A 14,466-nucleotide genomic window follows, 5' to 3' on the forward strand; every position below is an offset into this window, starting at 1 on the left:
GGGCTGCTCTACGTAGATCTATAGAAAGAATCCATTTTTCAAGAGATTCCTCTTCAATCTCTGTCAATTTATATGAATTGGCGCGTGTAGTGCTTCGTTCAGTATGGCCGTTAAGGCGGTCGCGTAAAGTTGAACGTGGGACATTGAATGTACGCGTAGCAAGAGAAATAGAGCTAATATCTCTATTTTTAAGGGCCTGGATAGCTAATAAAAGCCTACCCTCTTGCTCTATTAAATCTTTAGAGCTTCGGGAGCGAATTGGTGGCATGGTAGGTGGTTAAAATGACTAAGTGCTAATTCATGGACGCGTTTTTAGATGGGGTGGCGGCTCGCTTGTGGTGGCGGCTCGCTTGTGAAATACGTTAACTAACTATGATTGGACTAAATGATGATTATATAATTTACCATTTTCGAGTCTCCCTTGGGTGCCGGGAGCAAGGAGAGACTCGAAAATAATAAATTATGTAAGCGATTTTACGAGTCTCCCCGAACTGGAACCCGGGACTTTTGTTACATCTAATTTCCCTGGCTACCATTTGATTGGTGTTCGTCCCTCTATGAGACAAGAAAAATGGGGCCGAGAAGGGATGTAATGAGCTAGATATCTTAGATGCATTTGAAGCAATGCAAAGTGACTGCGCCGCAAGGGGTGGACCTGACCCCCAAATTCTAGGAGTTCGAAATATAATCCCTCTTGTCTGATTTCTACACGTTTTCAAGTGAAAATAATTTGAGATTTTCCCCGAGTTGTTCGATCAAGATATCAACATCATCATGTCTGGCTCAACCGAGGTAGATATCGCCCTCCATCAATTGCAGACGGAGCAAGGTCCTCTTCTTGATAAGATCGACGATCTTCGCACAATTGGAGTCGGCGGACTTGTCGGGTTGCCGCAGCTCATTGTCTGTGGAAACCAATCCAGCGGTAAAAGCTCTGTTCTTGAAGCCGTTTCTCGCGTGCGTTTTCCAATGAAAAGTAACGTCTGCACTCGATTCCCGACGGAGGTTATCCTGCGTCGCCATCCAGCACCCCGGTTTAAGGTGTCCATCGAACCTGGGTCATCTCGAACGAGCAAAGGAGAGCGCCAGACGATTGAAGCATTTGCACCGGCTGAGGTCACCAACGGTAACCAGCTAGAGTCTCTGATCAAGAAAGCCAAAGAATGCATGGGGATCACTGGCGATAGATTCAGCGACGACATTCTTAAAGTTGAAATATCGGGTCCTGACCAGCCAGAGTTGACCCTCGTCGATCTGCCTGGTCTCTATACGTCCCACAGCACATCCCAGGATGAACAAGGGATTAAGATTGTTCATGATATCACCAAACGCTACATGGAAAACAAGCGCAGCATCATTCTGGCTGTAGTTTCGGCAAAGAATGACTACCACAATCAACGAGTGTTGAATATGGCAGAGGAATTCGATGGGTCACGAGAGCGTACTATCGGAGTCATCACACAGCCTGACATACTTGAAGCTCATTCCGATGAAGAAGCGTCTTGGCTGCAGATTCTCAAGAACGAGAAAGTTCCGTTAAAGCTCGGGTGGCATGCGTTACGAAATAGATCCTTTGAAACTCGCAAAGCGTCGGACGACGAAAGAGATAGGAACGAGAAGGAATTCTTTGCCAAAGGAAATTGGGGGTCTATTCCGGCGGAATATATGGGCATCGAGAATTTTCGACGTCGACTAAGTTCTATTCTGTTGAAACATATTCAACGTAATCTCCCCGGCCTCATCGTTGATATCCATGAAAAGATCCTCGATCGACAATCCCGACTGAGTAAACTGGGACCGCCCCGAGGTACTCTTCAGCAACAGAAGGGATTTCTGCTCAACATCAGCAGCAAATTCGAGCATATCACCGCCCAAGCATTAGATGGCATGTACAAAGATGATTTCTTTGGGAGATTAGACAATGAGACAGGGACTCTCGATCAAGATCCTCGGCGTCTACGTGCCGTTATTCGTGAACTAAACGAATATTTTGCTGATGCTATGAACACTATGGGGTGCGACCAAATCATTGGCAAGTTTGATTTTAAAATGGCTACTGCGTTTGGAAGTCCCTACATGAATATCAGAACACCGAACCTCAGGTCCAGATCCGACATTGAACATGAAGTCAGCATACAAGCACGCCAAAACCGAGGAATTGAGCTTCCAGGAAGTGCCAATCAACTTTTGGTGGGAAAGCTATTTCGAGAGCAATCCAAGCCATGGGATGAGATTGCTCGAGAGCATTTGACAAAGTCTTGGGATTCTGTTAGAGATTACATCAGCCTTCTCTTGCAATATCTCGCCAATGACCACACCTACAATCTCTTACTGGGTAATATTCTTGATCCTGAGCTGGAGAAAATGAAAGATCATTTACTGGCAAAGCTAGATGAGCTTACCGCATACAATAAACGAGGCCATCCATTGCCTTTGGGCAAAAGCTTTCTCACGAAAATCCAAAAAGCTAGGAGTGATCGCCAAATCGATAGGTTGGAGCAGGCCTTGAGAACAAGACCTCATTCCGGAGATGAGTCCATTACCATTGAGCGGCTTCGTCAAGCCAATAGCCAGCTAGAATCAACAAGCGATCAGTTTGCAGCAGCAGACATTGTTGATCAGATGCAAGCATATTATGATGTGAGTCCGCATCAACCCATCAGTCGATCATAAACCGGATTGAGAGAGTGCTAATAGTAACAGACTGCAATCATCACTTTCATTGATAATGTTGCCACGCTTGGAATTGAAAATTGCCTGCTTGGACCTCTGAGTAGCATTCTTACTAGCCAGACAGTCAACAACATGGAAGACAAACAGGTTCAGGAAATTGCCGCCGAACCTTCCTCTATCGTGGATGAGCGAGATCGCCTAACCCGGGAATTGGAGAAGCTACAAGCTGGTTCGCGCACATTGAGCAAATTCAATATCCGAAAGGTCACCACAAAGCCCGCTGTTGTCAACTCAACCACTCAGACTAAGTCATGTAAGTTGTGCTATTTTACTGAAGGGAACCAGAGCTGATCCAAACTAGCCCGCAAAGCCACCACTCCTAGAGCAGCAAGCTCAGAGTCGGCTTCTCAGCCTACTCATACTAGCTCGGGGCCCAGCCTCTTTGGGCCAGGGCCGTTGGTACCTCCAGCCCCTATGGTAGGGTTTACCACGAACAAGAGTACCAGTACCAGAAACTCTTTTGGTAACCAGGAAGACTCACAACCCGTGATTGGTGGGACAAAAGGTCTGAATCTCGAGCCTCGTCGCGACCTATCTAGCTCCAACCCTGGCTTTGGTTCCGGCTCCTTGTTCCAAGGAGGAGCTACATCTAGTCCATTTGGATCATCAGCATATGGTTTGACTACAGCTCCCAACACAGGTTTTGGTACATATGATGCGGCTTCATCTGGTGGTTCAAACAAGCGCCCAAGTCAGCCAAACCCTTTCTTACCTTTCTCTTCCGGCAACTCTCAGTCTAAAGCTGATATCGCCGTACCTTTTGCTCAATTGAGTAATAGTTCCCAGCGGTAGGTCCGAATGGGTAATTCTTTGCTCTTGATTTTGACTCTGGGAAGCCTTCATTATCATGCCTTTTGTGTTTTATCTGCTTTCCTTTTTTCTGTTTTTCTTTTTTCTCTCTTGACTTTTGTTATTGGTCTCTTCCTTTATCGGTGATGCATCGGAATTTCTAGCAGTACAAGAACTCCATTATTTTGACGACCTTCGAGAATAAAACCTGTGCTTTGGAGTATGTAGCTAACCTAGATTGAATACTTGACAGAGACTTTTTCATAACTGAAATGGACCATTTGTATCCTACGACCCAGAATCGATACTTTAGTATAAGCCTTGCCCCAGAATCCTCAAATCAGTCACACGAAGTAGGAATATTTCGAGCCCCGAAAAGATGTGAATGTTCCCTAATGATATTATAGGAAATACGGTTGAAGGATTATGCGACTCTTGGAAAGCTCCGCGCCGTTCCCTTTATTGGCGGAAAGAATGAAATAAGTGCGGCGTTCCCTCCAGGGGCGGAAAGAACGAAATGAGTGCGGAATCATCTCTGTGTTCCGAGCCTAGGGCTTCAATATAGGGGCACAGGAGAGATATCTAATCTGCTAGATGATCTATATTAGAAATACGTTAGAAATTGAAGTGGGACAAGACTATATCAATCGAAGAAGGTGCGTAATATTACTCTAGGACTGCATAAATTGTTGACTAAATGGTGGCTACGAAGGAACATTGGGATAATACAACGTCAATTACAAGAGAGATCAAAAGGTTTCCGCCGAATCATATTTAGGAGCATTTATTCTACTCTTTCTGCTACTAGTACCCTGCTCTGAGGCTACGTTCTAAAACTCCTGAGGGGTATCATATGGATTTCAGTGGAGCGGTGGGGCTCTGTGGGTTTCGGGCCGACCCATGGTCTTCCGAGATCAGGGGTCCTTGACTCGAGAGTTATATGGGCCTATGAAAGGATCTATCGACAATGATCATGGGTGAATGGAAGGGCAATTTAATTACGGATGATATATTCTCTTAAATTTGTGGATGAGAGAGAGAAGAACTATAAGAAAGGGGCGATAGATATATTGCAAAAGATCAAGTTCGAGATTCGACGGTTAGGTACTAGATAGATATAGAATACAAAGTAATTATATTGACCAGCTTATGTAGCTTGAAGGCAGAAGCCCTACACGTACGCTGCTAGGTCAAGTCACGGACATGAAAATACGCTGATTATTTCTTGCCCTGAACAAGAACTTGCTTCTGCTTCTTGATCTGTTTGACCACTTCAATGTCGACCTTCAAAACGTTGGCAACAGTATCAGCAGGAGTCAAAGCCAACCACTGAGCCAGGGAGATATCAGCAACGCGGTCGCTCTTGTAGAGCTCGATCCAAACAAGTTTCTCCGTCTCAGAGGTATTCTCGATATAGTGTCCTTTTAATAATAATTAGCGTCTTTTCTTGGCCGTGGGAGAAGTATACTCACCACTATTGTCGGGGAAAACACCGGTGTCACCCGCTTGGAAGTCAAAGGTGCGGGCCTTCGAGTCACCAATAAAGACAGTGGCACGAGCGTGACCCTGGTGGAAGTAGAGCCATTCCTCGGCCTAGGTGGTAGTTAGCAAAGTTCCTCCTCTTAGACACATGTCTGTAAACCTACATTAGGGTGCCAGTGGAGCTCACGGAGACCCTTGGGCTCCAGTTCCACAATCGCAGCAGCAAGAGTCTTTGAAATGGGAAAGTTGGTGGAATCAATCTTGCGGAATGTTCCACCGTGACCAGGGACAGGCTCCGAGGGGTGCTTGTAGGTATGGTAAATATAGGAATTATCACCTCTCAATGTCCCCACGGGAGCCTTGTCGAGATCTTTGCTGACGGTGCCGTTAAGAATATAAGGGAACTTTGCGGGAACCGAATCAAAGACCTTAGGGTCAACACCAAAGTTCTTAGCAAGAATATCTCTGGGAGTGTGGGCAATCCAGTCATCGACCATGAAGGTAGTTCTTCTCAGTTAGTATATTTAGTTTATAAAGTTGCGAATGAAACATACCCGATCTTCTCGAAGTCACCATCATCAAAGGCGAGAAGGTACTCGTTCTCATCGTCCAGACCCTGGACATTATGTGCCACACCCTTAGGGAAATACCATATATCACCGGTTTCAAGAACCTCAGTAGTGAAGCCACCGTTCTCATCAACACCGGACAGCAGGAGGGAGCCGTTGTAGACGAATCCCCACTCGGCCTGGATACCAAAGTAAGTATTGTGCCATAGGAAGTGGATAACTGCGGCTACTAACAGTGCGGTGCCAATGCAGCTCGCGGATAGCGCCCTTCTTCAGATGCTGCTGGGCACCTGCAATATCATGGCTCTGGGGCAGGTCTTGAATGACTTGCTCCCGAGACCAGCCGCCTGGGAACAGCCGAGTCTGAGACTCAGAAAAACTCCACTTGACATTGGGCACAAAGCCATTATCGGTACTGGCAGTGCGGAATTGGTCTGGGTTTTGAAGGTCGAGGGCTTTGTTTGTTCCACCTATTGATAGAGATCTGTAAGCATGCATCAAGCTGGCTGGTACTCATGGAGATATCTTTCAGCCTTGGAAGCTTCCAAGATTTTGCTAGGCTTACCTAGAATCGGGGCTCCTTTAGCACCGCTAATCGGCTGGTCATTACCACCATCCTGCCGTTTGGTACGAGGTACTGCAAAAGCGGAGGAAACAAATAGTCCAAAGAGCGCGAGGCTTTGGGACTTCATCTTAAATGAAGGTAAGGAATGTGCACAAGAATGGGATTTGGACCTGGGTGCTCAAGCTAAGAACCTTGGAGTCATCCTAGTTATATATGACCTTTCGACAAAACCCCACCCCGTCCAAATCCCGATGAGCATAGTTCCTAGGAATTTAGCTAATTTCAATATTCCGCTCTCCAGTTGCTCGGTTCCGTGATGTTGATCCTAATGGAATTGAGCAGAACACACCGAGTTAGCAGAAAGTATAAACAGAATCACGAGATGATGCAATTCAGGAAGATCTATTCATCTCGCTTCTCGCGGAAGTCGTTGTGAAATAAGTCAACTGGAGCGATAATTCATCGAAACGTGTTGGGGCAATGCTAAGCATGGCGATGAATATAACAACATTCTTGGCATCATGTCGAAATCGGTGCAGGTTCGCCCGTGCTTATAGTCTCCATGGGGAAATCAGAAAGGTCGATCTAGGGACCTGACAGATGTTGTCGGTAATTTGTTTCTCGGGATTTCCAAAAGGCGGAGATTGAACCTGGAAAGCCTGACCCTGGATCACCTCATCGGTACCTTTGATGAGTACATAGATCCCATATTTCTTGGCATGCGCGGATCATTCCTCTACTTTGACCTCTTTGTTGCTAGTCCACTCAAAATCAAAACTTGTGCTTTGCTTTGACCCCCCGGATCTCAATACCGTACCTTGTTTGGCTGCTGAATTGTTGAATGTGGGATATGGTGATCTTCGAGGGCGATTCTTGGACCTTTCCTATCCCGTAAATTATGGGGTTCCTTTGGCCCTAGTTCCACTACCTGTTCGTCCATCACATATCAGTGGCGTTGGTAGCCAAGGCGAGCCTAAGCAATGGTATAGACCAGCTCTTGCCAGAGGCACGTTTTGGGTTCAAACTATTGATTTCACGAACTTGCAGTCACTCTCTCGAGACTTGGGATTAACTTCAATCACGACATCTCTCCAAGATTAGGATGAATCTCCAAGGTTTGAGTTTTCAGAACCGGCCTGAATACGGGGACGACTGGTTCAATATCAGATCCCGAGTCGGGGATTGTCTAAATTCTCATTTCAGTGTTGAGGGATGAATTTCGCCATTTCGCAGATCAGCGTCTCCTCGAGGAATTTGGAATATTACTCGAACCCAAAATCTGACTTGTTTGCGTGCCCTGTGTTGTTACTGTCGAGATGTCGAGATGATTCAGGGGAAGAGCAAGATGATGTCCCATTTGGGAAGAGATGAAGGCGCACCCGGGTATATAAGCTCTCGAGATTTCCCGCAAATATGCTCATCATACCAGCGCAATCCTGCTCAATCCTTCTCATCAACAAGATGAAGTACTCTATTGCTTCCATTACGTCTCTGGTTGCCCTCGGGGAGTGTCTTTCTTTGCCCCCACTCATTCCCAGCATTCCTGGAGTGACCGAGCCTTTGACGACCAACGCTCCTCCTTTGCCTATTTTGCAAGTTCCTACTCCTCCGCTGGAGAGTCCTCCCTTCGAGTCGAGCGATATCAAGCCAAAGAAGATTGGTTATTTCTGGACTGGCTCGGCAGACAAATTCCATAAAGGTATGGATCTACGAATGGCAGAATATAGAGAGGAGATGATGCTAACTATCATTGGTAGACTTCCTTGCCACCTACAGTTTGGATGATGTAGGCCAATAATAAACCTGGTAGAGACAAGCCTGGACATATTTGCTGATTCGATTTTAGGACACTTTTGGAACCCTTTTGTGGGTCACAGATGTGCCCAGCAGTGGCAATGACCCCCACCACCTGGGTCCCTCTCTGGATGGAAAGACCATCTGGGGTGGGGGATTGCTATCTCTCCTGAAGACTCAAGTATGTATAGTATTTTCCAATGTGTTATCTGCAGCACATCTAATCCTTCATTAGGATACTGGCTTCTACTTTGATACCTCGAACCCTTACCGCCCCAAGTTCCTCAAGAGTAACCGCGGTATCCTTGCATCCATTGCGGATGAGGTCCGGGCAAAGCCAGATGGTGGATTCTTCATCACCTACATGGGCTCGGCCGTTGGTACTTCGCCTGGCCGACTCGTTGAGACTGATGCCGACTTTAACATCATTCACGAATGGCCTGAGGATGTGGAGGGTACCCTCAACATTCTTGAGAAGCAGTTCTCTCCTCACGGACTTAGCATTGATTGGGAGAAGAAGCTTATTCTTACTTCCGACTTCGTCGAGCCGATTACTATCTTGAAGCCTAGTCTTGGAGTGCGCCATGCCGATACACTGCGCCTCTGGGATCTCGACTCGAGGAAGATTCTCAGTACCCTCACCATTCCCAATGTAAGCCAACCCCTGAGATCTGATTAGCATACATCTTCTAACCCAACCAGGGTGGTGGTATTCAAGATGTCAAGTTCATTCCCGGACACCCGGAATCTGCTGCTATCGCCACTGCTGTGCACTTGGGTCAACTCTGGGTCATTTATCCTCTGCGAAAGGACGCCAATGGCAACCAGGGTGTGATTGAGGAGCTCTACGATCTCGGTCCCAAGGCCCGTGACACTATTGCTATCTAGTAAGTAGTTTATATGCTATGTACCTACGGTGAACATCAATGCTAACAACATCCCCCACAGCTCCGACATCAGCCAGGACGGTAAATACTTCTACGCCACTCTTACCACAGCCAACCACATTGCTGCGCTAGACATCAGCGATCTCAACAACATCAAGCGTCTAGATGACCCCGATGAGGACCAGCCTACCGTCGGACCTCACTACCTCAAGGTTACTCCTGACCAGAAGCACTTGGTCGTCACCGACTACTTCGTCCAGACTGGCGACATTGGTATCATCAACACCCCGGCTGACTTCAAGGCGCTCTACATCGACCTCCAAGAGGACGGCAGCCTTTCTTTCAACCGCTCTATTGACTTCCCCAAGGAGTTTGCCAATCGCGGTGGTGCTAAGCCTCATTCTAGTGTGATCTTTGATCTCACTGACCCTGAGAACCCTCTCTACTACTAGGTTATCTCGATTGGTAACTTGGTAGCAGGACGCAGGACACTGTTAATGTGGAACGGGAGATGACGAGGATGGGGATATAATTGTTTGCTCTTCTAAGTCTGACATGTGCCTTCGGGCCATGCACTTTACTGTGGATATACTGCGGCTAATTCTTAGTTCAATGGACATCCATTATACTTACTCTAATGAGTCAAAGGAATTTAATCTTATAAGGACAATTACAATTGACTGGGTATCGAAGGTAAATCAAAAGGGCAAACTAGAGCGCAATATCCTCGAGAGAGTAAAGCAAGCCAACAAATAGAAGCTCGATTAGAGCTCTAGTGATTAAACTTCACGCACATTTGATGTAGGAGAAACCTTGGAGCTTCCATCTATCCGATGGTGACCTTCGATCTCATCTGCAGACACCTTCGAGCTTCCCTCTACCCGATACTGACCTTCAATCTGATCTGCAAACACCGAAGGACCAGCCCCTTTATTCGCAACGATATCTTCCTCCAACACAGCGCGGAATTCCTCGCGCTTTGGTAGGAGGTATCGCACATCGACAAATCTCAAAATGCTAGTCATGATAATCACAAGGACCAACAAGGCCAATGCAGACTGCCACCCATATTTATAAAATGGTGCTTGACTTGCAGGCCAAACGAGAACCTGCGACCACGAAGAGATGGCATAGTACCCGGCAACAGCAACGCCGACAACAAGAGACCGTACTTCCGGATCCTGCGGGATAAGATCAGAGAGCCAGGCGAAGATCAATGGCGCTGTGCCGAGACAAATATACGAGATGAAGTATGACGCATAAGCAGCAGATAAAGCCACTGACGCCGGGTGTGTGGTCCAAATGCTCATGATGATACACGGGACGATCCCAATGACCGCTTGAAGAACGATGAGTGTCCAACGCGTTTCAAAGTGATCAGATAACAGAGCCCAGATCCACACGAACACGACATTGATCGCAGATCCTCCAATGGGGATAACGTTGACCTGCGAGACAGTCCATCTCGCGCTTCCGTCTGGGTTCTTTAGCGATTTTAGGAATAGCCCGAAATACACATATCCGTAGGTTCCAAGAACCGTTGCGATATACAGGGCTGCAATGAAGTAAACAACCCATCCCGAGAACGTGCGCTTCACGCCGGCCCAGGTCATCTTCTTTGGCTCGGCGCGACCATTGCGCGCAAGACGTTCCAGCGAAAGCTCGCCGTGGACTTTCTTGAACCAAAATGCGCGCGGGTTAGGCCGGTTTGGTAGATCGGGGAGCATGAAAAATCCCGCAAATCCCCAGATAACCGTGATGATGGCGTTAATTACGAATAGCCAGCGCCATCCTGCTAGTCCGTTGTGTCCGTCGAGAGTGTCGGTGATTGCAGCTTGCATGGCGCCCGAGAGCATCTGACCGACGGCTTGGCAGGAGTGGTAGAATCCCATTCGCTTGGCCAATTCGGTTGGGGTATACCAGTACACTAAGAGGGCTAGTTAATTCGGTGGGTTAAGGGTAAGGCTTTCGAAGGACATACTGAATAATGTCATCATTCCTGGCCAAGCGCTACTTTCGCATAGACCGAGGAACACACGGATAACGTAGACTTGTTTCGCGCTAGTCGTCATCGCGATCAATCCCGTCAGAACACCCCATGCAATCTCCAAGCCCGGGAGCCAATAACTGGGGCGTATGTATGTGAGGATAATTTGGGAGGGAATTAGCATTACGCAGTAGGCGACGTTAAAATACGTTGTGAATCTAGACAGTATCAGCTATGACTAACTCTGCGGTTGGTCAATGATCCAGATAACTCACAAATTAAGCTCATTTCCGAGCAAGTTTAAATCTTCCTTCATGCCAGATACGTACGCATTGTTGATATTCTGTTGATCGAGATATTTGATAACTGACCTCTGTCAGTTTGCTGATCCCAAGCCGTGAGAGAAGTTTGTAGCCCAACACACCCTGTGAAAGACAACCGAAAGTCATCAGGAACATGTCAAGGCGCCGGACCAAGGCCTTCTCTTCCGGAGATCGGATATCGACGTCTGTCGACGCATTACGTCGAAACATTTTGAAAGACACCATAATTATAGTGGCATGACAGGGAGGAGAAAAAAAGCCAACATTTTAGCGACCTTAGCCATTCATATACCGGCGCATGTAGGCCCGAGCCGTGATAAGGCCCCTGTGACCCCTCACAGATAAGTCAAATAATGTGTCCGGGGTAGAAGCCAGATTGTAGATCCGACAAGGATATATCTGCAAGGTGCACGCGTGATAAGCATTTAAAGCACCAATGGTCGTATTCCTCCATTGGGGTAACATCGGAGGAATGCCCGAGTTGCTGATAAATAAGATACCAGACAGCTTGGCGTTTTAGCCAACTCCACTCACCTACACCCCGAGGTTAGCTTAACGAGTGGATCTGGAGATAAGTTGATGGGATCCTATCAGCGAACCTAGCTAGAAGGGTTTGGAGGGGAAATCCCTTTGGGTTGAAGGATTTGAGGGGCGAAGTCGGCGATAGGAGATTCTTAGGCTTCCCCGCATCCCTGCGCCGACAACGGTGAATACGAGGCTGTCTCTCTCTCTCCAACTTATATATTTATATGTATTTATCAGGATTGGCGGAAACCTTGACTAATTGCAAATCATTTGAAATGTTAACTTCAAATATTGAAACAAGCAGAAGCTTGCCAAATCCCACCCCTTGCTTGAGTTACTGGCAGCGAACAACTCGGGCAAATCCAAACTTGCATGCGAACATCGAAACAGCTGTCCCATCGAGCTCCAAATACGTCGTTGTCGGATCCGGTATTTCTGGTGGTTTGACGGCCTTCAAGCTGATTGAAGGAGGGGCCAAAGCTGAGGATATCGTGATTCTCGAAGCACGAGAGGCAGCAAGTGGTGCGAGCTCGCGAAATGCCGGACATGTGCGACCAGGTCTGTTAGATTTATATTGGAAGTATTGTGAGAGTTTCTGATTTGGAACATAGATGCCTTCAGGGGGTTCAGTGCGTATGCCAAAGTGCATGGAGCGCAACAGGCATTAAAAATTATTCAGGATGAGCGACTTGTCCTAGAGAGAGTCGATGAATTTGTCAAAGAACATAATGTGGAATGCGACTTCAATTTGACAACGACATTTGATGTTTGCATGACCCCAGAATTTGCAGCTTACGAGGCAGAGAGCCTTGAAGCGTTCAAGAAAGCAGGCGGCGATACTTCCCATATCGCATTCTATGAAGGAGACCAGGCCAAAGAGAAAACTAGAGTCCCAGGGGCTGTGGCAGCATATGAATGGCCAGCAGGATCAAGTCACCCGGCAAAGCTTGCACAATTTCTGCTTCAGGCAGTGATATCGAAGGGTGCGAAGCTCTTCACGTTTTGTCCTGCCACTGAAATTGAACGGAGTGGTGCGTCCTTAGAAGCCTGGAAGGTGCACACACCCCGGGGAATTATAGAAGCGGAGAAAATCATTCATTGCACGAATGCCCATGCTGCCTTGTTACTGCCACAGTTGGAGGCTTATATTCGGCCTAACCGTGCACAGGCTCATTCTCTCGTGCCTGTTCCAGCTTTCTCGGGACAAAAAGCTCTGCAGAGCACTTTTTCGCTCCGCTTCAGCCTCCTGCACTTCTACTCTCTGATCCAACGTAAGGGAGACGGTACATTGGTGTTAGGTGTATCGCGATCAAACCCAACATTGAGCACTAGGACATCGGCTAGTCGATTCAGCACTGATGATTCCCGGTATAACGAAGAGATTGCCCATGACGCTCTACAAACCTTTGGTGACATTTTCCCTGCTTCTTCGTCCCAGTCTGCCATGCACGGTGAGGGGCTGGATCACGCTTGGACTGGGATAATTGCCATGACTACGGACTCTGTTCCCTTCGTCGGGGCGATTGATTCCCTACCTGGGCAGTATATATGTGCTGGATTTAATGGTCATGGTGAGTCTTTTTCTTTTGCTCGACTGCATCCCGAAAGAGGACGTGCTGACTGGCAACAGGTATGGCCCGCATATTTACATGCGCCCCGGCTGTCGCGCAACTTGCACTTGGCAAGACCTGGGATGAAACAGGGCTTCCAGATTGTTTCCAATTCAGTGACGAAAGGCTATCCCGGCTTTCAAATGGAGATTTGCCTTCCATTTGGTAGTGGCACACTACCGGGGAATAATTTTGAAATACGTGTCAGAACGAGATGGTCTACTCCCTGGTGCATGGTTGGTAGCGATTCAAAGCTTCACTGGATTGATTGATTGATTGACTCGCATTTTATGGATATTGACAGAATAACCACTTATGCGATATTTGCGTCACAGAAGGTGGCTTCTTTTGAGCATTCATGCGGTCAATGTTTGTTTTTTGTTTTTTTTTTCTATATTGTACATTGGATTGATCTTGCAGTTTAATATATGTATGCAGACAATTCCCACGTTCTATAGATGAGAATGAATCATTGCCTCTACAGGAGGCGTTGCCCATATCAGGCTAGTTCATGTCACATTGAAGCGAGGCCTCGAGGCGTCTCGCGTTTCCTACCACTTCTTTCTCAATTTGCTTTCACTTTCCTTTCATCTACATCTGTCATCTGCCATCTCCCATACCACTTCTAACCTAACATGTTATCCCTGCCCCTCTCCCACCGGAGCTGATTGATCAGGTATGCGACCACCTAGTATTTGATGACTCTACAGCTTTGCACTAACGAATCAAAAATACTTAGCCTTTGCTGATAGGGCTCGTTTCCAACAACTTTATTTGACTGTTGTGAGCTATGAAAGTCTTGACAAATATATTCAACGGTGTGTTGAGATTCCCAGCAAATCATCCGCATTTTCATCTGTCCGTTCAGTGACAGTTCAGGGGACCTTGCTTCAACACAGTCCGACTATTGGAGCTCCGAGATCTGACCTGGAGCTGTGTTGCATTATTTCCCCCTGTTTGCTCGACATCTTGCATCGGGTCATACCACGTTGCAGACTCCATATTATGACATTCAACTTACCCAGTTTGATCTACGATGAGATACCCCTTTACATCAATCAATACGAATATCAATTAGCTACATCGTCTTCTCTCTCTAGCATTCTGGTCCCGGTCCCACAAATAAACTTGGAGGGGGTTCCGGACTTTAATGCCAAAGCAGCGATAGAGCTAGCAAATGGATTAGCTTCAAACCTGTCTCA

At 47.1% G+C, this 14,466-nt stretch overlaps 5 protein-coding genes across 5 annotated transcripts; 3 read left to right on the forward strand and 2 right to left on the reverse strand.

Annotated features, from left to right (window-relative positions):
- Positions 1 to 774: 774 nt before the first annotated feature.
- On the forward strand, positions 775 to 3,525 carry N7537_007112 (uncharacterized protein; the record flags this gene model as incomplete). The annotated part of the gene is made up of 3 exons (XM_056898169.1): positions 775 to 2,640; positions 2,704 to 2,986; positions 3,035 to 3,525. 3 exons carry the CDS (start codon positions 775 to 777, stop codon positions 3,523 to 3,525), a joined length of 2,640 nt encoding a protein of 879 aa, XP_056753954.1.
- A 1,215-nt stretch (positions 3,526 to 4,740) lies between these two features.
- On the reverse strand, positions 4,741 to 6,265 carry N7537_007113 (uncharacterized protein; the record flags this gene model as incomplete). The annotated part of the gene is made up of 6 exons (XM_056898170.1): positions 4,741 to 4,943; positions 4,995 to 5,115; positions 5,169 to 5,511; positions 5,559 to 5,752; positions 5,808 to 6,043; positions 6,139 to 6,265. The coding sequence occupies 6 exons, from the start codon at positions 6,263 to 6,265 to the stop codon at positions 4,741 to 4,743; spliced, it is 1,224 nt and encodes a 407-aa protein (XP_056753955.1).
- Positions 6,266 to 7,551: 1,286 nt separating this feature from the next.
- N7537_007114 (YncE family protein) lies at positions 7,552 to 9,271 on the forward strand (the record flags this gene model as incomplete). The annotated part of the gene is made up of 6 exons (XM_056898171.1): positions 7,552 to 7,837; positions 7,896 to 7,924; positions 7,985 to 8,113; positions 8,168 to 8,584; positions 8,635 to 8,819; positions 8,881 to 9,271. The coding sequence occupies 6 exons, from the start codon at positions 7,552 to 7,554 to the stop codon at positions 9,269 to 9,271; spliced, it is 1,437 nt and encodes a 478-aa protein (XP_056753956.1).
- Positions 9,272 to 9,598: 327 nt separating this feature from the next.
- N7537_007115 (uncharacterized protein) lies at positions 9,599 to 11,339 on the reverse strand (the record flags this gene model as incomplete). The annotated part of the gene is made up of 4 exons (XM_056898172.1): positions 9,599 to 10,746; positions 10,801 to 11,024; positions 11,082 to 11,172; positions 11,231 to 11,339. 4 exons carry the CDS (start codon positions 11,337 to 11,339, stop codon positions 9,599 to 9,601), a joined length of 1,572 nt encoding a protein of 523 aa, XP_056753957.1.
- Positions 11,340 to 11,929: 590 nt separating this feature from the next.
- On the forward strand, positions 11,930 to 13,433 carry N7537_007116 (NAD(P)/FAD-dependent oxidoreductase; the record flags this gene model as incomplete). The annotated part of the gene is made up of 3 exons (XM_056898173.1): positions 11,930 to 12,212; positions 12,266 to 13,225; positions 13,285 to 13,433. 3 exons carry the CDS (start codon positions 11,930 to 11,932, stop codon positions 13,431 to 13,433), a joined length of 1,392 nt encoding a protein of 463 aa, XP_056753958.1.
- Between the last annotated feature and the right edge of the window lie 1,033 nt (positions 13,434 to 14,466).

Source organism: Penicillium hordei, assembly GCF_028827395.1.
Source record: "Penicillium hordei strain IBT 12815 chromosome Unknown utg000003l_segment0_segment0, whole genome shotgun sequence".
Lineage (NCBI taxonomy): Eukaryota > Fungi > Ascomycota > Eurotiomycetes > Eurotiales > Aspergillaceae > Penicillium > Penicillium hordei.